General features: G+C 40.7%; 3 protein-coding genes and 1 pseudogene across 3 annotated transcripts; all 4 read left to right on the forward strand.

Moving 5' to 3' along the window:
- Positions 1 to 23,723, forward strand: part of LOC117049502 — a 156,642-nt pseudogene that overhangs the window by 33,183 nt on the left and 99,736 nt on the right.
- Positions 251 to 2,575, forward strand: LOC117049618 (protocadherin alpha-3-like). Its single transcript, XM_033154416.1, has one exon. The coding sequence runs from the start codon at positions 251 to 253 to the stop codon at positions 2,573 to 2,575; it is 2,325 nt and encodes a 774-aa protein (XP_033010307.1).
- Positions 7,965 to 11,411, forward strand: LOC117049619 (protocadherin alpha-5-like). Its single transcript, XM_033154417.1, has 2 exons — positions 7,965 to 10,265; positions 11,337 to 11,411. Exons 1-2 carry the CDS (start codon positions 7,965 to 7,967, stop codon positions 11,409 to 11,411), a joined length of 2,376 nt encoding a protein of 791 aa, XP_033010308.1.
- On the forward strand, positions 20,235 to 22,820 carry LOC117049501 (protocadherin alpha-5-like). Its single transcript, XM_033154226.1, has one exon. The coding sequence runs from the start codon at positions 20,442 to 20,444 to the stop codon at positions 22,818 to 22,820; it is 2,379 nt and encodes a 792-aa protein (XP_033010117.1). The 5' UTR covers positions 20,235 to 20,441.

The following is a 23,723-nucleotide window of genomic DNA, read 5'->3' on the forward strand; positions in this document are numbered from 1 at the left end:
ATCCACTGAAAATCAAAACGCTCTTTTGATACAAAGATCAAAGCCCCTCCCAGCAATTCAGAAAGAACAGAGACCATCAGAGGACAGAATGGATACAGCAGCGTAACAACTGACCGATTCCCAGCCTTTAATGCCATCACAAGAGTGGATTTAATTTCAAAAACCAGGAATAAGACCTACCATTGCTATGGTTGTTTTGCTCCGATGCTGCTTGATGAGAAGGCAGCTGCTGCAGCTGTTTTTCATCTGCATGGCTTGGGAGAGAGGGAGCGGCCAGCTCCATTATTCTGTGCCGGAGGAATCCCAGCATGGCACCTTTGTGGGCCGCATTGCCCAGGATCTGGGACTGGAGGTGGATGAGCTGGTGCCTCGGCTGTTCCGGATGGAGTCTCAAAGCCAAGGGGACTATTTAGAGGTAAATGTTCAGAATGGGATTTTGTTTGTTAACTCTCGAATAGACAGGGAGGAGCTGTGTGGCAAAAACCCTTTGTGTGCCATTCACCTGGAGGTGATTGTGGACAAACCTCTGAGGGTCTTTCATATTGAGGTGGAGATCAAGGACATAAATGATAATGCTCCTACATTTCCTCAAATAGAACAAAATGTCTTTATTTCAGAAATGAGAATGCCTGGATCATTTTTCCCTCTGGAGGGAGCTTCTGATGCAGATATCGGTTCAAATTCTCACCTCACCTATACACTCAGCCCCAGTGAATACTTTAGTCTAGATGTTCAGAGGAAACATGATGAAAGTCAATCACTAGCACTCCTTTTAAAAACCTCTCTAGACAGAGAGGTGGGAGCTAAGCATCGTTTGCTGCTCACAGCCATCGACGGGGGGAAGCCAGAGCTCAGTGGCACAGCACAGCTGGTGATTTCTGTCCTTGACGAAAATGACAATGCACCTACCTTTAATCAGTCAGTTTATAAAGTCCAAATGGCAGAGGATGTTCTAAGTGGGACATTAGTGGTCAAATTGAATGCCACAGATATGGATGAGGGAATCAATAAGGAGATTACATACTCATTTCAGAATCGTGTGCCTGTTAAATTAAAAAATATATTTGCCTTAGATTCTGTTAATGGGGAAATAAGAACAAAAGAAAAATTAGACTTTGAGGAAAATCACCAATATGAGATTCAGGTACAAGCTAGCGACAAAGGGAGCAATCCAATGACAGGATATTGCAGTGTTGTGGTTGAAGTGCTAGATGTCAATGACAATGCCCCTGAGATGTCATTAAAATCTCTCCTGGTGCCAGTGCCAGAGAATTCCCTGCCTGGAATGGTGGTGGCCCTGATCAGTGTCTCAGATCAGGATTCTGGGGCCAATGGACAAATAAGCTGCTTCCTGCACCCCCCCGAACTTCCCTTCAAGCTGGCGTCCACCTTCAAGAATTACTACTCTCTGGTAGTGTCTGAGCCTCTGGATCGGGAGCAAGTGGCTGAGTACAGGCTGCTTGTAACAGCTCAAGACCAAGGGACTCCATCGCTGTCAGCCACCAGCAGCCTGGTGGTGCCCATTGGTGACGTGAATGACAATGCGCCCACTTTCGCACAGCCATCTTACACAGTCTTTGTGAAGGAGAACAACCCGCCTGGTGCTCACATCTTCACAGTGTCTGCTTCAGACCCAGATGTGGCTGAGAACTCCTTGGTTAGCTACTGGATGGATGAGAAGCTCTGGCCCTTGACAAGCTACATCTCGGTGCACTCAGAGAGTGGGAAGGTCTATGCCTTGCAGCCCTTGGACTATGAGGAGCTGAAGCTGCTGGAGTTCCAAGTGAGGGCCAAGGATGCTGGGCTGCCCTCCTTGTGTGGAAATGTGACTATTCAGGTCTTTGTGGTTGATGAGAATGACAACGCACCTGCAGTGTCTGGGATGGCAGAAGAAAACCCAGTTCTGCTAGTGATCCCTGTGATGGCTGGGCATATAGTGGGGAAAATACAAGCCCTGGATGCTGACTCAGGCTACAATGCATGGCTACGGTATGAAATGCATGAGGGGAGTAGTGGTCTTTGGCGAGTTGGGCGGTACAGTGGAGAGATCAGCACTACACGTGTCCTTGATGAGGGAGAGGTTAGTGGTAGCAGCCAGAATCTGCTGGTCTTGGTGAAGGACCATGGGAATCCAATGTTGTCAGCCACTGCTACATTGAGTGTGACACTGGTGGCAAGCACCCAGCTCACCCGTACTGATGTTCACCTTCCAAGAACAGGAGGTAACCCAAAGCCTCTTGTAGGCAGTGCCAACATCTATCTAATCATTGCCATCTGCTCAGTGTCCAGCTTGTTTCTGCTTGCAATCATAATATACACTGTCCTGCGATGCCAGTCCCAAGCAAAGGAGGCTATGATATATGGCCCTGGCACAGCCACCCTCGTATGTGCCAGTGAAGTGGGTAGCTGGTCATATTCAAATCGTCATAGCCATATCCTGGCGGGTGTGAGTGGTGAAGCTGGCATCAAAAGTGACCTCATGGTTTTCAGCCCCAACATTCCTCCTCTGCAAGGCAGTGAGAAACAGGAACAAATGCTTGGTGATTCATCAGCGCAGGTGAGTAATACATTCTGAGGAACATTTGGGAACTTTTATCATATGTAATTGTAGCCATTAAATCAGCCTCACACTACTGAGCATGATTGTTATTGTGATAGTGAGGCTAAGAGTTTGAAGTGTCACTGTCTCTGGTATTTTATTTTATTATATTTGAAACATTTCTATGTTACGATTAGATTTAAAAACTCCCTCAGGTAGCTTATAGCTGTTGTAAAAAGCTAAAACAACCAGAACAAAACAATAAGACTAGCAGCAACCCACACAAAATAGCATATTGAAAAACAATTAAAGCCAGCAGATTAAAACCAGCTTTGTAGCATGCTGAAAGGCCTAGACAAAAAATTAAAAATTAAAAAAGATCTTTGTATGGCATTGGAGGGATATGGGATTCAGTGCTAAATAAATTTCCTGAAGAGGGTGTTCCAGAGGAATGGTGCCACAACACAAAAGGCCCTTTCTTGGCCTGCCTCAGTTTAGAAGGCAGTTCAGAACTGTTGTTAAAGGAGTGCCCCTGAATGAAGATCTTAATGCTCAGGCAGGCTTATCTGAGAGAAGGTGATACGTGTTGCAAAAATGTTTATGGCTAACTTTAATTTGTTCCATGGCCAAAGCACTGCTTTATCTCTTGAGGTAATTAAAAGTAAATAAATCTGGCTTGCTAGAAGTACTTACCTGTATTATTTTTGTATATATTCTTTATTTAAATGTGTTGCTTTGTTTTAAACATATTCTGCATTTGGAGATTTGGGTTAGTGAAGAATTAAATTCCTGTAAGTTTAACTTGTTAATTTATTAGTACTTACTGCTTTTCTAGGAATGAGTTTGTAATCCTATCCAAGTATAGTTATTCATCCAGTAAGTTCAGTGGTGACAAGATGAGCAACTTAGCTGCAGCATTTGCCAATGTCCTGAATTTAATCTAGATTTGTTGGGGCAGACCTATTTAAATATAAGCATCTGGTTGAAGAAACCTTTTTCTCCAGAAGCCATAAACATTCATTCAATTATTATAGTTACTCGTAACCGAGGGATGCTGTCTATTGCACAATGCATGATCTCTTAAGTCATGGGCCATGACAGTGCAATGTGTGGACATCCAATGAGTGCGACCCAGGGTGTACACAATGTGGGGAATGAGGTCAGTGGTGTGACCCTGCTCCCTGTCAGTGCCTGGGTAACATGTGAATATGATTTGCAAGATCTTATTATTCATAAATACATATAATCTTGTTGGCTTTCTTTACCCTTATATGGAGTCGGGTCAGATGCAATTTATTAAAGTAGCCTATTTGACAACATTTGAATTATTGGGAGGAATCCAATATTACCGGTATGTTAAAATAATTGTTCTGGCAATACAAGCATTTCTGCTTGTCCAATGGAAACAATCTTCCCTCTTCTCCACATCCTTGTTTGGGCTTCTGCTAGCAGGGCTAGTGAGTTGAATCTGGTCCAATATTCTTTCAAAGCAAAACTAAGGAGTGTTGATCCCTATTTTGATATCTCTTGGTGCTCAGAATGCCTTTGATATATTAGAATGGTCATCTTTTTGAGAGAATTTTGGAAATATTGATCTGGGGAAAACTCTGAAACACTAGCCTGGAATGAAATATAATTGCTGGGTATAGGAAAATGATTTTAATAAACTGAAATTATAGAGAGTATTTTGATTAGTCAGTTATGGAAACTCCACAGCAGGTTGCTGTCAGTTGGTCCCCATGGAAACGTAGCAAAGCAGGAAGAGGAAGGGAGATAGGAGGCAGCAGCTGTAGACACATATCTGATTGATTTGTGTCTACTTAAAATGGAGCTGTCACCTGAGTCAAGGCAGAATGTCTTAGAATACTGTAAGTAACTCTTAATACAGTCCGCAATCTAAGAAGTGTCAGGGCATGATTGGCTTCTGGATAGCAGAATGCAGGCGATGCAAGAGAAGGGTGATAAAAGAGAAGGGTAGGGAACGGCTAGAGAAATTCTGCTCAAATTTGGATGACCATTGAGGCAACAAGGCTGGATGTTCTGCCCAGAGCTGAGTTTTCATCAATGGAGAATTTTGAGTGGTTCAAGGTGAAGGGTAAAGCAAGTTCTTCAATCAAGATTGCAGTCACAATAGTCAGTGTGGGCTATAACTGATGGAGGTGCATTCATTCTGGATTTTCCTCATTCAAACTCTATGGACACAATGGGCTTCCAGATTCATTAATATGAAAATACAATTTTGTTCACTTATTTGCTTAGACAAAAGGTGGTTGTCTGTATGAACATACTGGAAAAGAGTACAAAATTGAGAGTTCATGGCCCCATGTATTTTAATGACTTGTAAAAACCTGCTTTGTACTGCAGTAGAATTAAGTAAAAGCTACTAAAACATCTTATAATAGTTTATAGAAACATATAATTGTAGAGTTGGAAGGGACCCTGACAAGCCTGACAGTGATCTAGTCCAACCCTCTGCAGGAATCTCAACTAAATCATAAATGATACCTCTGCTTGCAAACCTCTAAGGAAGGAGAGTCCACCACCTACCAAAGGCGTCTGTCCCTCTGTCAAACAGCTCTTACTGTCAAAAAGCTCTTCCTAATTTTTAGTCAGAATCTCCTTTCTTGTAACTAGAAGAAGAAGAAGAGTTTGGATTTGATATCCCGCTTTTCACTACCCAAAGGAGTCTCAAAGCGGCTAACATTCTCCTTTCCCTTCCTCCCCCACAACAAACACTCTGTGAGGTGAGTGGGGCTGAGAGACTTCAAAGAAGTGTGACTAGCCCAAGGTCACCCAACAGCTGCATGTGGAGAAGTGGGGACGCGAACCCAGTTCACCAGATTATGAGTCTACCGCTCTTAACCACTACACCACACTGGCACTCTAGAAGCCATTATTTCAGGTCCTACCCTCCAGGGCAGGAGCTTGCTTGATCTTCCATGTGACAGCCCTTAAGACATTCAAAAATGGCTATCATATCTCCTCTCAGTCTCTTTCCAGACTAAACATACCCAGCTCCTTCAACCATTCCTCATAAGTCCTGGTTTCCAGACCCTTGATCATCTTGGTTACCCTCCTCTGCACATATTCCAGGTTGTCAGTATCCTTCTTAATATTATTTTTTTTGCTGCTGCATCACAGTGTTGACTAATGTTAAGCTTGTGGTCTACTAAGACCCCTAGATCTTTTTCACATTCAGATTAAATTAAGGAATCAAATGGAAATGAGAAACAAAATGAATTTAAAGTAAAAGTTTCATTATCAAAAATATAATAATATATGGAAAATTGCACATATCTATTCCTATATCTCTATAGCTATTTCTCAAAATAAGCAAGCATTTGAGTGCTTTCTTGGATAAAGTAGACATATAGTGGCCATCATTACGATCATTAATTTATTACCTACCCTTCATGCTAAGGTCACAGAGGAAGTTATAGCATTAAAGACAATATTATAAACAATGGTTAAAGCACTTGTAGCTCATGTAGTCTGCCCATTTTCAAGTATAAGTAACATACCAGTGATTGGTGGGGTGTGGGGGTGTTAGGGGAAGGGTAATACCTCTGCCTTGATGGCAGAAAGTGAGGAGGAATTAAAGAACCTTTTAATGAGGGTGAAAGAGGAGAGCGCAAAATATGGTCTGAAGCTCAACATCAAAAAAACTAAGATCATGGCCACTGGTCCCATCACCTCCTGGCAAATAGAAGGGGAAGAAATGGAGGCAGTGAGAGATTTCACTTTCTTGGGTTCCATGATCACTGCAGATGGTGACAGCAGTCACGAAATTAGAAGACGCCTGCTTCTTGGGAGAAAAGCAATGACAAACCTAGGCAGCATCTTAAAAAGCAGAGACATCACCTTGCCGACAAAGGTCCGTATAGTTAATGCTATGGTTTTCCCAGTAGTGATGTATGGAAGTGAGAGCTGGACTATAAAGAAGGCTGATCGCTGAAGAATTGATGCTTTTGAATTATGGTGCTGGAGGAGACTCTTGAGAGTCCCATGGACTGCAAGAAGATCAAACCTATCCATTCTTTAAAAAAAAAAATCTTTAAAGAAATCAGCCCTGAGTGCTCACTGGAAGGACAGATCCTGAAGTTGAGGCTCCAGTACTTTGGCCACCTCATGAGAAGGGAAGACTCCCTAGAAAAGACCCTGATGTTGGGAAAGATGTGCACAAGGAGAAGGGGACGACAGAGGATGAGATGGTTGGACAGTGTTCTCGAAGCTACTAACATGAGTTTGGCCAAACTGCGGGAGGCAGTGAAAGATAGGCGTGCCTGGCATATTCTGGTCCATGGGGTCACGAAGAGTCAGACATGACTGAACGACTGAGCAACAAAAACAACACCTCTGGTGGGGACACATTGTGCTCCTTCTGGGGTAGACTGCTGAAAACTGAAGGCATAACATGGGCGACCACTTTGGAACATATGCACACACTCTATGCTTTCTCCTGAAGTGCATTTATTTATTGATTATATATTTCTTTTCCTCCAAGATGCTCAGGGTGGCTTACATGTTCTCACACTCTTGATCCTCAGAGAAAAACACAATAAGAGCTTCATGACTGAGTACAGATTTGAACCCAGGTCATCTAAGTCCTAGTTGGACACTCTAACAGTTAAGATACTAACTATTACACTATACTGGTGGTTTAAATGCTTTTGTAATATAATGTAAGTGTCAGTGTAAACTGGTTTTGAAGAGCTGTCTCCATTATCAAAGGATATAATAACCACAAATAAACACTTGTCAGAAGCACCTCATTTCTTGGAAAGATTTCACTCCCTCTTTCAAAAGACTGACTAATCAGAATACATCATTAAGAAAATCAATGGATAAATTTGTGTGTATGTGAACCATCACCCCGAGAAACTATTACTAACACATTATGTTAAGAAATTTATATAATGAAGAACTTTTATAAAGCATTGAAAATGAAGAGGAAAATCCACATTATGTACTGGTAATCTCTATGAAGACAGAACAAACTCTTGCAGACTCTTGATGATTTCCATTTGCATGAAGTGTGACAAATATATGAACAGTTATCCATGCCAGACATTCAAACAGCAAACAAAATGAAGGAACACAATATTGTCTGCACTGAACATAGTCAGTCACACGGGGTCGCAATTGCCTAAACAATCCTATTGGAAACCTCTAAACACAGCTCTCTACCTTTAAAAAGGCATTTGAAGAAAAAAGACAGGAGAGAGCTGGATACGATTACATGATCCAGAGAGATTTCTATCAGTGATGCTACTCCCTGGTGTCCCCCAGATCACCTGGATCAGCTGCATTTGAAACAAACATTTTGGAAGCATCCTAATCTCAAATCTCCATGGTTATTATGTGGATTGAATTCTGGGTGAGGAGGAGGCTGCTGCAGCTGGTTCTTCTCCACACAGCCTGGGAAATGGGGAGCGGCCAGCTCCATTATTCTGTGCCGGAGGAATCCCAGCATGGCACCTTTGTGGGCCGTATCGCCCAGGATCTGGGGCTGGAGGTGAGTGAGCTGGTGCCTCGCCTGTTCCGGATGGAATCTCAAGGCCATGAGGACTATTTCAAGGTAAATTTGCAGAATGGCATTTTGTTTGTGAATTCCCGGATAGACAGGGAGGAGCTGTGTGCCAAGAGCCCTTTGTGCTCCATCCACCTGGAGGTGATTGTGGATAAACCCCTGAAAGTCTTCCATGTGGAAGTGGAGATAGCAGACATAAATGACAATGCCCCCATTTTCGCTGTCACAGAGCAAACATTGATTATTGCAGAATCAAGACTGCCATATTCTCCTTTCCCACTGGAGAGTGCTTCTGATGCAGATATTGGCAGCAATGCTCTGTTAACTTACAAGATCAGTCCAAATGATTATTTCAAGCTGAATGTAGTAACAAATGAAGACCACACTAAATCTGCTGGGCTAGAATTAAAGAAACCATTAGACAGAGAAGACATATCTGTGCACCATTTATTACTGACAGCCACAGATGGTGGTAAGCCAGAGCTCACAGGAACAGTTCAGCTTGTGATAAATGTATTGGATGTAAATGATAATGCTCCATTATTCAGCCAATCTGTTTACAAAGTCAGAGTACCAGAGAATCCAGTTAATGGAACACACATAATAACACTCAATGCCACAGACTTGGATGAAGGTATTTTTAAGGAAGTTACTTATTCCTTTAGCAGCCTAGTACCTCCCAAAGTTAAAAACACCTTCCAAATAAGTGACAGCACTGGTGACATCAAGGTTGTAGGACCATTAGATTATGAAGACATTAATTTGTGGGAAATTCAAGTTGTAGCAGAAGATAAAGGCAATCCTCCTTTGGCTGGACACTGTAAAGTAGTAATAGAGATTCTAGACATGAATGACAACACCCCTCAGCTTTCATTGAAATCCCTGTCAGTGCCTGTGCCTGAGGACTCCCCACAAGGTACTATGGTGGCCTTGATTAGTATCTCAGACAGAGACTCTGGACCCAATGGGCAAGTGAGCTGCTCCTTGTGGCCTTCTGGGATTCCCTTCAAGTTGGTATCTACCTTCAAGAATTACTATTCACTGATGTTGGAAGAAACCCTGGATCGGGAGCAGATGGCTGAGTATGTGCTCGTGGTGATGGCTCACGATGAAGGGACTCCATCACTGTCAGCCAGCAGCACCTTGTTGGTGCCCATTGGTGATGTGAATGACAATGCACCTGCTTTTGCTCAGCCCTCCTACACGGTCTTTGTGAAGGAGAACAACCCACCAGGTGCTCACATCTTCACAGTGTCTGCTTCAGACCCAGATGTGGCTGAGAACAGCCTGATCAGCTACTGGATCGATGAGAAGCTCTGGCCACTGACAAGCTACATCTCAGTTCATTCAGAGAGTGGGAAGGTCTATGCCTTGCAACCCTTGGATTATGAGGAGCTGAAGCTTCTGGAGTTCCAAGTGAGGGCCAAGGACGCTGGGCTGCCTTCCCTGTGTGGAAATGTGACTATTCAGGTCTTTGTGGTTGACGAGAATGACAACGCACCTGAAGTATCAAGAGCCGCAGAATCACCCATCATGTTGGTCATCCCGATAAAAGCTGGACATGCAGTGGGCAAGATCCATGCCCTGGATGCTGACTCAGGTTACAATGCATGGTTGCGCTATGAGCTGCATGAAGCCAATAATGGCCCCTGGCGGGTGGGGCTTTACAGTGGTGAGATTAGCACCACACACGCCCTGGATGAAGCAGCAGGCAGTGTTGGCACCCAGAATATTTTAGTGTTGGTGAAGGACCATGGCAAGCCAGCACTGTCAGCTACAGCCACCCTGAGTGTGTCACTTGTGGCAAGCACCCAGGCAGTTCAGGCTGATGCCCACCTTGTCAGGTTGGGAGGGAGCCCAAAGCCCCAGGTGGAAAATGTCAACGTCTACCTGGTCATTGCCATCTGCTCAGTGTCCAGCTTGTTCCTGCTGGCGATCATAGTATACATCTCCCTGCGATGCCGTTGCCAGGCCAAGGAGGCCATGGTGTATGGTCCTGGCACAGCCACGCTGGTATGTGCCAGTGAAGTGGGCAGCTGGTCTTATTCAAACCGTCACAGCCACATCCTGGCAGGTGTGAGTGGGGAGGCTGGTGCCAAAAGTGACCTCATGGTTTTCACTCCAAATGTTCCTGTATTTGCAATGAATGGGGATGCAGGAAATGGAAAGGAGCTTATTTCAAATTCATCAGATGAGGTGAGTTATATGGAATCTTTAAAATCTTTGCAGTTATTCTCTCTTTGTTACACCTTTTTAGTGTGAAAACACTGAAGCAAAATTGGTGCTTTATGTTAAAAAAATAAAAAGAAATTCTGCCCAAAGTTTCTAACAAAGTTAAAAAGCCTTCTAACAAAGTTAAACCCTAAAATGTACATCATAAAAATGTAATGTTTTTATATTGTAAACTGCTCTATGATCTTTGGATGAAGGGTAGTATAGAATTTTAATAAATAATAAAATAAAAATAGAAGAAGGCTAATCTCTGAAATAAAAATACCACAGAAAGCCAGAGACAAACCATCCAATCAAGGCCAAAGCCCAGTAAGTAAAATAAAATATCTGTGTGTGTTTGTTACAAAACTCCAGAGTCAAGGAATGCTGCAACATGGATTATGCAATTTAAAAGGCTCTTCGGTGCTTTTTTTTTCTTAAAAAATAAAGAGTTTAGGGTTACTCTCATTTCCCTACTCATATTGACATACTACTTCTCAATGAGGCCAAACTTAGATTCACAAAATGTTTAGGGGTTTGTGTACCCCTGCGTACCCCCAGGGAAAAAAAGCACTGGCCTGATATCTCTCTCCATTTCTTTCTTAAAAGTTATCCTTGTTAACTTCAAAGTTTAAGGTAGGTACAGCAGTGTTTGTCTTTACATTTAAAAAGTGCAAAGTTCATTTATACTCATGAACTTTGGTGCACCTCCACTGAGAACATTGTGAAAACATGGGTGCAGCTTCTACTGTTGTTATTTGATAAAGGGGTGGTTGGATCCTGAAATAAAGACACTTAACACACTGTACCTTTTCCTGTAAAGGAGGTCCTTTATAGGGTATTGTAAGGGAAAAGAAAAAAAAAAGAAAAAAGGCACTCAGTCTTAATATTTGTGCAATGATGAGCTGAGGACTCTTTTTTGCGCTTGGGGGCGGAGGGGGCAGGGAGTGTTGCATTCAATGTCCTTCTGCAAATGGGAAGGCTTCTGATCCATTGGAGACCTTCCCTAATGGAATGGCAGAGGCAATTTTTGCCAATTCACTCTTTTTCCTACAGGAATTTGCACCACCTTCCACTCTGTCCTGGAGGGTCTTAGAATTCACCGGGACCTGTAGAGCAGAGGGAATATAAGTGAAAATGGCCTCCCTTTTTCTATTAGTACAGATCCACTAGGTCAATAACACTTCCACAAATGAAAGGACTCCTTTGTGGATGGACAATTATGTATGCAAACCTATAAATAGAACTTTAGTTACTCATGTCTGATGTATTTATTATAAATATCTATAAAATATATATATTATGGGATGGCAATTTGTGTAGAGATTAGATGGCAATGCAACTAGCCTGAGATTAGCATTGATGAACAATTGCTGTAGTGTTTTGCATTATTTTATTCAACAGACATAGAAGAAATATTTCGTACTGAGTATGCTCTAAAGCAAATTTATATTGTGTTAAGTGAATTTAGTGGCGATTTTTTTTTAAAAAAACAACAAACTTCTGCTTGCTTTGTGTTCTGTCACTTCTACTGCCAAAGATAATTGTTCAGTACTTCACTTCCAAATTGTTGATATCAGTGTGCCGGAACTGCATTCCTCACTACTATGAGCTGAATAAAGAGCATGAAATTCACACTTGACTCCGAGTATATTTCAGTTTACAACTGAGATATCACAAATAGCTTTATGAAAATAAACATAGGGCTTCTTCTAGGAATCCATTTTAGCATGTTGCTGTTCAGAAACCAGTTGTCTATGTGGTGCTAGGAGAACCAGGCACTGAAGTCACAAGTTCAGCAGCCCCTTGTAAATGCTTCAGATCTGCAGATCATTGGATGTGTTATTTCTGTAGCTTGGGAGCTTAACCATCGGCCAGCCTTGTCGTTCCTTCTGACCCCTCCCTCTGCAGAAAGAGGCTGGAACCTGGATATGTCATCAACTGCCAGAGTCTCAAAGATTATTCTAAAACACACAACAACATATCCTTAGAATAACACTATGTTTGTGTATGTTTTAATTGGAAGCCACATTTGGAGCCAACATAGGCAGAAAAATTGAGTGTAAATGTAAGATAAGAATACTGTACATTTAGGATAGTATCTGACTAAATAGTTCTCAGAATAGATCCATCAAAATCACAACTAACAAGTTATTTCAATGGGTCTCTTCTGAGTAAGACTTAGTTGGATATCATTAATCTGTACAGATAGGCAGGAAAAACAAAATATAGTGGGTGGAATTCAATGTTGCACTATTCCAAACATTCTCACAAGCATTCCAGCTTACCAAATGAATCAATACCCCTCTACTCCCACTGGCTTGCTGTTCTGTGGGTTCTCCACAGTGAATTTTTGGCCGGGGGGGGGGGGAGGAAGGGAAGCCAAGTTGTACAAGTGGAAAGCCTTGCACAGGGCTTCCACTGATGGGACTGGTTAGGCAGTGTATCTCTGGTAATGGAGCAAACAGCACTCCTTTAATAAATTGCCAAAAATATGGAAGTAGCAATGAAATTATCAGCCTAATCACTCAAAAAGGGCTATTGTGATAGGAAGTTACACATACTGTAGTGTAAGCAGACTCACTTTCTCGCAGGCAAGCTAATCTCTACTGAACCAGTACTGAATGACAAGGATTATAAAAAAATAGCTGCAGTATATGCTTGCGGATGCTGAAAAGGATTTTGAGTGAATAGAGTGGATTAATATATCTATCTATCTACAGAACTTTTAATGAGGGAATCTGCTTTTGAATTATGTAGTAAGTTTTTTTAATCTTATGGTATCTAAAAGAGTGTATAAGTCTTATAAGTACCGTACAATTAAGTATATAACATAAACAGTCACCACTAAATTATATAAAAATAAAGAAAACAAAAAATATGCACATGACATAAGTAATAGCATACTACAATGATGCAAATAAATTATAAGGCTATATATTATCTTCATATTTATAATAAATATAAAATATAATAAAAATATAATAAAATATAATAAAATTGACATTGTTCCATAACTCTGTATATTTGCTCATTTCCCTCTCTCCTATAATACAGTTTTTTTAAAATAATGCAACAATGTTCCAAATTATTTCAGACTTGTCTGGAATTGGTAGTACTGTGTTCTTCTTCCAAACTTTAGCAATAACTAACTTTACAGCTATCAGTAATTTTATTATTGTTTCAAAATCTGCCTCTGGTACAATACCTTCCAAATAATTCAATAACCATATTTAGAAATCATTTGGTAAGAAATATCCAGTTATTTCTAAGGCCAATTTTTGAGTATCAGTAATAATTCTGAATTATTGAGCAAAATGTATATAAGAAGAAGAAGAAGAAGAAGAGTTTGGATTTGATATCCCGCTTTTCACTACCCGAAGGAGTCTCAAAGCGGCTCACATTCTCCTTTCCCTTCCTCCCCCACAACAAACACTCTGTGAGGTGAGTGGGGCTGAGAGACTTCAAAGAAGTGTGACTAGCCCAAGGTCACCCAGCAGCTGCATGTGGAGGAGTGGAGACGCGAACCCGGTTCCCCAGATTACAAGTCTACCACTCTTAACCACTACACCCCACTGGCTCTCAACAGTCTGCAAGATGATTGCTACATCTCCAACATTAATCTTATGTGGTTGGGTATATCTTATTGCAGAATTTTCCAAACTGTGTGTCACGACACGTTAGTGTGTTGGCTGTGAACACTCCCTGCTCTCTTCCTGGGGCTGGAAAGGGGTTAGTTTAACTTCTGGTTTGCTAGTAAAACTGAATTACTGTGTCGCGAAATGATGCATGTCTAAAAAGTGTGTCACCAACATGAAAAGTTTGGAAAGCTCTGTCTTAGTGAGTCTACATTGAGTGAAATACCACTGATATTGGATCTTGTAAAAGTTTTCCTTAAATCCATAGATAAAATTGAAAGAGAAATATCTACCCAAATGCAAGGTTAACTCTTTTAAGTCTCTGGCCCATTTCCTTATGAACGTTCCAGTTTTATTATGTTGTTGTTGTTCAGTCGTTCAGTCGTGTCCGACTCTTCGTGACCCCATGGACCAGAGCACGCCAGGCACGCCTATCCTTCACTGCCTCTGGCAGTTTGGCCAAACTCATGTTAGTAGCTTCGAGAACACTGTCCAACCATCTCATCCTCTGTCGTCCCCTTCTCCTTGTGCCCCCCATCTTTCCCAACATCAGGGTCTTTCCAGGGAGTCTTCTCTTCTCATGAGGTGGCCAAAGTACTGGAGCCTCAACTTCAGGATCTGTCCTTCCAGTGAGCACTCAGGGCTGATTTCTTTAAGAATAGGTTTGATCTTCTTGCAGTCCATGGGACTCTCAAGAGTCTCCTCCAGCACCATAATTCAAAAGCATCAATTCTTCGGCGATCAGCCTTCTTTATGGTCCAGCTCTCACTTCCGTACATTACTACTGGGAAAACCATAGCTTTAACTATACGGACCTTTGTCGGCAAGGTGATGTCTTTGCTTTTTAAGATGCTGTCTAGGTTTGTCTAGTTTTATTATTGTCTAAGATGCTGTCTAGTTTTATTATAAAGTTTCATAATTATGGAATTTATATTATCAGTTCAGAGTCTGATATTACAGTAGTTAGAATTTCAAATTCAGTCTCCTCCCTTGAGTCACAATGTGTTCTTAGTAAACATAGAAATGCTTCTTTTATTAGAAAATGCTAATATAATTGTGGCTGAAGACCACCCATAATTTTAATAACTTTTGTGTATCATTTAATTTCTTGCCTGGATATTTTGTTCTTAACACTATCCTCTTCTGTTTGATACCATAATGTCAGATCCCCTATCATCCTTTGTGTATGTGATAGAAATATGTTATGAAATAATGTGTGCGGTGATAAAGCTGGGAAGATTTACTTACTTAATTTATACCAATGTATTAGAGCACTGTGAACACATGGTACTTTACTAGCAAACTTTTCCCAATTCTCCTGGAACCTCTTTAAAATAGGTTTCTTGTTGTGTGATCAGATACCGCTCCATGATAGATGTTAACCTTGCAGCATAAGAAGTTTTGTATATTTGGAACTCCCATACTCCCCTGTTCAGTTTGCTTTACTGCAACAAATGGATCCCTGCCATGCAACCCCAAATGGATTAATGCCATATTTGCGAAATATGGGACTTGTAATGGAATACTCAAAAATAAATAAATAAATAAATAGAAAATAGATATTTTAGCAATTGCAGTACGACCCATCCAGGAAACTGGATCCAAAATCTTAATGCTGATTCCACCTCCTGGTGCAATTTTTCATAACTGGTTATGAACACATTATGAAGAATCATTTAACAGGTTTAGATTACCAAGTTCTATACACAGTTCCTGTTCATTCCTTTTTTCAACTCTTTATCTGTAGCTAGGCCTATCTAATCAGATTTTCTAGAGTTTATATATTGATATTTTTCCCATATCTATCTCGCATCTTTTTAGATATCTACAAGCAGTATTAAGGATGCGCTAATGTTTAAAAGATGCCATCCATTAAGAGCAAGATTTTTTTTGTATGAATTACCCCATCACATTTAATACATTTCAAATTCTTTTCTTATTGCTATAATTGCTCTAACTTAATAATTGCTCAAATTTAATGTAATTGCTCTAATGGTTTGATAGCTAAAACAAAAAAATAGGGGTAAGAATGGGCATCCTTGCCTATTTCTTCCATACAGTGAAAAAAGATCTAAGAGATAGCCAGTCATTTGTACCTGTGCTGTTGGTGTCTGATATAAAAGTTGGATCTAGGACCCGAAATTTAAACTCAGTTTGAAGTAGTTCATAACCTCTATCAGATATTTCCACTCCACTCTATCAAAAGCCTTTTTGGCATCTAAAAATAACAGTACAGACTTTAGCTTTTCATCTTATTATCATATTAAATAATGAAAAGGTTATTTTCATATTAGTTTATCATTTTCTGTCTCTCAAGAATGCAGTCAATATTATATGTACTTCACAATGATGGATATTACTTTTTCTGCGATAATACAGAACTCGATTTTCACACCTTGGTTTAACAATGAAATAGATCTGTAAGATTCCTGGTTTGCTAGGTATTCATTAGGTTTAGATATTGTGGTGATTGATTTATTGAACCACAAGAGTGGTTGTTCTGGGTCCTCAAGAGGTTTTATAACATCCATCTGGTAAACCCATCTGGGCTGGGAGGTTTGTCATTTAAATAATAATTATCATCAGTCTTACCTATGATAAAGAAAAGGAAGCCTCTAGTTTTCTCTGGATATCATTAGATATTTTTGGTATATTTAAATTTCTTTAAAATTTCTTTAAAATCATTAATGCTTCATTGAAGTTACCTGCCATAATTATGTATCCATTATAAAATCTATCGAATTGAATCTGTTTTTTAAATTGGATATCCCTTGTGAGTTATGTGGACCATAAATAAATATTAACATGTGCTTTCCCTATCATCTCTCAATATTTTTTGATTAACCCATTTTTAACTAATAACACTACTTCTGAAGCAGTGCAGACTTGTCCTAGTGTAATTCCATTCAGATATTTCCCCTACTTTTATCTGTATTTCTTGCAGAAATATAAAACCTGCATTTTCTGAACACAATTTTCTTGTAAATTTCCACCATTTCAATTAAGAGTTCAGCACCTTTACAATCAATGATAGAGTACTTACTGAATTTGTTTTATGGTCATTGAACAATTAAAACAAAACACTAACAAGGAGAAAAAAGTGAACCTTATTCCCACTAATTATTTTATCTTCTTCAGATTTATTAAGAGTTTACTGATCTGAGATACCTTGTTCCTTTGCTTCCTTCAGAGAATCTTGCTCAACTCTTTCACCAGTAATATTTATTTGTCTTCTCTGGTTTTCTTTCTTCTTAAAATTTTTTTATTCTGATTTTGTTGTTTGTATGTCTGCAGCCATTATCTGGCATGGGAATTTCATCTATATATGCTTTCAGTTGTAAAGCTTCCTTCCCTGTCTTAATCTTAACCTCTTTAAAAATTAAAATTAATTAACTTAAAAGAGGACAGAGTGAGCGAGCGAGAGAGCTGGCCATTGATGTAAGAAACTTAAATTCCTTTTCCTTCAAAGTATCAGGATGAATAATTAAATTGACCAAGATGACTTTAGCATAAGTTGCTTTTCTTAAATTGCTAAGACCAGTCTTGATTTTACTTTCTCCGCTGAAACAACTTCAGTACCAATTGTACATAATCTATCAAGCTGTATGTAATTTGATAGATGTTCTTCTAAAATGGTGACTATGTCCTCCCTTTCTAGGTGTTCTGGGAGGCTTCTAAGTTTTTTATTCTTCTTGTGGTGTTCCTGGCTTGTTTCCTCAAATCATGTTTACTGACTGTGAGAGCTATTTTTTCTGTCTTTTGCTTTCACTTCTCACAATAGTTTAAATTCTGTCTGTGTTGTTTCCATTTTTTTCTATTTTGATACTAATTGCTGCAATTCCCTTTTCCATATCAACCACAGCCTTTTCAATATTGTTCGCTTTCCCTACAACTAATTGTAGGGAATTCCTATTTGTTTTTGAGTACATTGAATGTATGAAAGGTAACTAATATGTAAAATAATATTTAAATACATTCTAGTGTTATGAGTTCTTAATATTGTTTTGCATGTTTCCATAATTATAGTAATAATTTAAAATATTTTTGGCTCCTGCTGAGTCAAATTCTGCGCATTGCAGTTTTACTGTTTACTTCTTTTATATTTAATCAAAATTTACCTTTGGGAGGAAAGAAGGTAAATTGAATTACCCAAAGCATAAGAAAGTGCAGAATGCTTTCACTTTGTCTCTCATCCGTATCTCCTCTTTGTAATTCTTAAATTAAAATTGCAACACAAGAGAAATAGTGCTTCTGATCCTTTACAGAGGGTCTTTTAATGACTTTTTGATGACTGTACCAGGTTTAACTTCTTGTGAGGTAGGTCATTCATTGAGAAAAGTGAAGAAAGAACAATGTCCAGGAAGATGAAAATGCAGCTTGGTTAAAAGTATCTTGGAGCATATTTGCCAGGACAGTAAATGAAGCCAATTGGGTTCCATGACTAACTCTTCCCATTGATTTCAGTGCCACTTAGGTGTGTCTAAGGCTGCAGTCCTGTACCCACATACTGGCAGTAAGCCCCATTGAACTTAGTGGGTAGACCCTGAAAGTGAAGGCAGGGTGGGTTTGTCAACCCTGTGTTTGTCAATCTCATGTTAGTCGCATATAATGCAGTTGCACCATGAGAGTTCTACTATTAGGGGAGCTATTATATTTGTGAAACTAACAAAAGCCCTAGATGATGGTTCTTAACTTTTTAAAAAATGGCAAATTATTTAGTTAGGACTTAGGTGGAAATTCTCAAATATACCACCTGATCCTATGCATAAAGTTAAAGGTACCCCTGAAAGTTAAGTCCAGTCGTGGATGACTCTGGGGTTGCGCACTTATCTTGCTCTATAGCCGAGGAAGCTGGCGTTTGTCCGCAGACAGCTTCCGGGTCATGTGGCCAGCATGACTAAGCCGCTTCTGGCGAACCAGAGCAGTGCACAGAAACAATGTTTACCTTCCCGCCGGAGCGGTACCTATTTATCTACTTGCACCTGACGTGCTTTTGAACTGCTAGGTGGGCAGGAGCTGGGAACGAACAACGTGGGGATTCGAACTGCCGACCTTCTGATCGGCCAGCCCTAGGCTCTGTGGTTTAGACCACAACACCACCCGCGTCCTGATCCTATGCATACTCACTCAGAAATGAGCCCAACTGTGTTAAATGGTGATTGATGCCAGGTAAGTCTTTATGGGTGCAACCTCAAGCCCTATGGACTCTTATGTATGCTTACGATTGCAATCTCCTGTTGATTTTAAAAGAAGTTGCTAGAACTAGAAGCACTACCCCCCTTTTATTGGTCGAACTAGACTTTTCATGCAAAGATGAGGAAATGTTGTGTAAAGCTTAAGCAGCTGCTTCCCCTCCCATTTCTCTGCTCAAGATTCCAGCATCACTTGCAAGGCCTGTCGCAGATATCTGCTGTGCAATGTCTAGTGTGTATTGTTGTGTCCCTATATAACTCATTCAGTGTCTACTCCTCTCAACTCTTGGGAGTTACACGCTATTAAGCATGGAGTTGCATGCCAGAGGTTGCTGAATAAGTGTATGATAAGAGAGGGCTACATGCTGTTACATATAACAGGCACTTTGATCTTGAAAAATACATGACACTTTCCCCCCAATAAAAATAAAAGTATAAGATAAGAGATAGATTTAAGTAATTAGGTAAGGATAATATGAATTAAGAGATAAGCATAAGGATTTTGTAATTGTTAGGAATAAGATTATAAGGAGTTAAAATTAGGAGGTTACGAGAAAGGTATTTACAAGGGACGCAGAAGGAGGAGATAGGAGGAGGTCCCACCAAGATGTGAGAAAAAGTGAAATTTGTTAGAAATAATAAGTTGTAGTTTATTTGTTTTTAATTATTATTTGTTATAGTTGGTTTTTAATGTTTGTTGTTGTTGTTTATGTATGTTTTTTGTGAAAATTTCAATAAATATTATTTTAAAAAATAAAAATAAAAATATAAGTATAAGAGCATCATCAAGTGTAGTATCACTTCGATATCAATTGGTGGATGAGCCTTCATGGATCTAACACAACTGGCAGAACTTTCTTATCACTTGGTGTCAGCACAAGTGCAGCCCTTCTTGGAGGAGTCAGGCCACCCATTCATATATGAGCTGTTATGATAACTAGAACTATGTGGCGGACTTTAATAATTTCAGTTGAAAGAAGAAGTGCATAAAATCTCTGAAGAGCAGGCGATTATCACGAAACGTTTCATAGTTTAGTCACCTGCTCCTCCATTTCTACCATCATTCGCTAGAGGTCACTGTTGCCTAAGGAAATATTTAAGAAGAAAGAACATTCAGAGCTCCTCCCTCAGAGTGACTGAAAACCCTGCCTGTCAGATTCACAATGGTGCTATCAAGCACAGAATGCAAGAGCACCGGCGTCTATTCAAATGACTTCACAAATACCAATTCAGGTGGGCTCCTTGGACTCTGCTCTACACTACATTAAACAAAAGGATTTATAAAAAGAAAAGAAGGAAAGAAGAAGAGAACACTGCTGATATTTGTGGCTATGCTTGCAATGGTTGCCTGGCAGAATGATTCGGTGGCAAAGCAGCTCCTGCAGCTGATTCTTCTCCATGCAGCCTGGATGATGGGGAGTGGCCAGCTCCATTATTCTGTGCCGGAGGAATCCCAGCATGGCACCTTCGTGGGCCGCATTGCCCAGGATCTGGGGCTGGAGGTGGAGGAGCTGGTGCCTCGGATGTTCCGGATGATGTCCAAAGGACAGGAGGACTATTTTGAGGTAAATGTGCAGAATGGGATCTTGTTTGTGAATTCCCGGATAGACAGGGAGGAGCTGTGTGCCAAGAATCTTGAATGTGCCGTTCACCTGGAGGTGATTGTGGATAAACCTCTGAGGGTTTTCCATATAGAGGTGGAGATCAGGGACATAAATGACAATGCTCCCATTTTCTCTGCAAGTGAACAAATTCTGAGCATAGCAGAATTTATAACGGCACCTGGCACCAGATTCCCTTTAGAGGGAGCTTCTGATGCAGATATCGGCACTAATGCTCTGCTAACCTACAAGCTCAGGCCCAATGACTATTTCATTGTAGAACAGAAAACAGGTGACCAGCACAACAAACCCTTAGCAATTGTTTTAAAGAAGCCATTGGACAGGGAAGAGGCTCCCGTGCACCGTCTTTCACTCACAGCCACTGATGGAGGCAAACCAGAGCTCACAGGCACAGTCCAGCTGGTGATTAATGTGCTAGATGCAAATGACAACCCTCCTGTATTTAACCAATCAGTTTACAAGGTAACATTAATGGAAAATGCAGCTACTGGAACATTGGTTATTAAGCTGAATGCCACTGATTTAGATGAAGGAATTAATAAGGAGATCTCCTATTCTTTTACTAACCACGTGCCACTAAATATCCAAAAGATTTTTACCATAAATTCCAATACCGGGGAAATAATAGTAAATGGAAGAATTGATTTTGAAGACATTAGTGTATATGATCTTCAGATTGTGGCAGAAAATAAAGGCAACCTTCCTTTGTCTGGACATTGCCAAGTGATAATTGAGGTGCTGGATGTGAATGATAATGCCCCAGAGGTGTCAGTCTCATCCCTCTCTGTACCAGTGCCAGAGGACTCCCCACTGGGGACAGTGGTAGCCTTAATCAGTGTCTCAGACAGGGACTCTGGGACCAATGGCCAAGTAAGCTGCTCACTCTGGCCTCCTGGGCTTCCCTTCAAACTGGCGTCCACCTTCAAGAATTACTACTCATTAGTAGTGTCTGAACTCCTGGATCGGGAACAGGTAGCTGAGTATAAGTTGATGGTGATGGCCCAGGACCAAGGTGTTCCACCACTGTCAGCTAGTGGTAGCTTATTAGTTCCAATTAGTGACATAAATGACAATGCACCCACTTTCGCACAACCCTCCTACACAGTCTTTGTGAAGGAGAACAACCCACCTGGTGCTCACATCTTCACAGTGTCTGCTTCAGACCCAGATGTGGCTGAGAACTCCTTGGTTAGCTACTGGATCGATGAGAAGCTCTGGCCCCTGACAAGCTACATCTCAGTACACTCAGAGAGTGGGAAGGTCTATGCCTTGCAGCCCTTGGACTATGAGGAGCTGAAGCTGCTGGAGTTCCAAGTGAGGGCCAAGGATGCTGGGCTGCCCTCCCTGTGTGGAAATGTGACTATTCAGGTTTTTGTGGTCGATGAGAATGACAACGCACCTGCAGTGCCAGGGACAACGGAAGAGAACCCCATTCTCCTAGTGCTTCCTATGGGGTCTGGGCACACAGTGGGCAAGATCCATGCTCTGGATGCTGACTCAGGATACAACGCATGGCTGCGATATGAACTGCATGAGGTGACAAGTGGACCATGGCGTGTGGGCCTGTATAGTGGAGAGATCAGTACAATACGTCCTCTAGATGAGGCAGAAGTCAGCAGAAGTCAGAACCTGCTGGTTCTGGTGAAAGATCATGGGAAGCCTCAACTCTCAACCACAGCCACACTGAGTGTGTCACTGGTAACCAGTGCGCAGGCCATCAAAACGGATACCCGCCTTTCCAGGACAGGTGAAAGCCCAAAGTCTTTGGTGGACAATGTCAATGTCTACCTGATCATTGCCATCTGCTCAGTCTCCAGCTTATTCCTCCTAGCAGTAATCTTTTACGTGGCCTTGCGATGCCGTTGCCAGGCGAAGGAGGCCATGGTTTATGGTCCTGGCACAGCCACACTGGTATGTGCCAGTGAAGTGGGCAGCTGGTCCTATTCAAATCGCCACAGCCACATCCTGGCAGGTGTGAGCGGGGAGGCTGGAGCCAAGAGTGACCTTATGGTCTTCAGCCCCAACATTCCTACTTCTGCTGATAATGGAAAGCAGCAGGACCTGCTCTGTGCAACGGTTAGTATCTGACTTGGTTTCTTCTCTGTTTCAGCCATTGTTCAGTCTCTGTAACATTGAATAATAATATATCCTAGTTATTCGATATTGAATTTGAAATTTGTTGAACTTAATTTTGTAAGTGTCCACAATGAATTGCAAATGGATAGTTATGAGAACCGTGTATTCCCCCTTCTTCAATTCAATTTTACTGGTGTTTTCTCCCTGAGAAATATTTTTATTTGTTTATTGAATATGTATACACGTAAAATAATAAAAGTTACTAAATGTCTAACATAAACATAGTAAATATGCAGTAGCATTCAATAAAATATTCCTAAAAGCTGGTTAAAAATGAAATAAAAACACAACACAACTGTATATGTCACATAAAACTGAGCAGTGTGCAAAATAACTTTTTTTAAAAATTGAGTCAGAGCCCAGGAAATATTGGACAAATTTTAAAGGAGGAATTTAAAAGTAATCACTTCCTCCACCTGAGAGATGGTGTTCAGAGGGTGGATGCTATCACAGAGAGGGTCATTTTCTGCATTGTCACCAAGTGACTATTCACTGGTCAGGAGATCTTAGATTGACTTGGAGTGTACTTGGGGAGGCAGCCTGACAGGCAACTTTGTTCAAAGTTATTTAGAGTAGTAAATGTCAGCAGAAAAACCTTGAACTTGGCTCAGGAGTTGAAAGGCAGCTAAATGAAATATCTCATTTCAGCACTGGTGTAATATTTTTAAAGTTAGGTGTTCCACAAAGCTTCCAAGCAGCTCCATTTTTAAATAACCGTGGCTTCCAAATCAGGCACAAGAGTAGCCCCATGTGCAGTACAATACAGTTATCTAATAATGATATTAGATGTATGGACCACTGTCGCAAAGCTATCCCTATCTGGGAATAGTCGTAGTTGTTAATGGATGATCTGAG

This window comes from Lacerta agilis, chromosome 7 (genome assembly GCF_009819535.1).
Source record: "Lacerta agilis isolate rLacAgi1 chromosome 7, rLacAgi1.pri, whole genome shotgun sequence".
Taxonomy (NCBI): Eukaryota; Metazoa; Chordata; class Lepidosauria; order Squamata; family Lacertidae; genus Lacerta; species Lacerta agilis.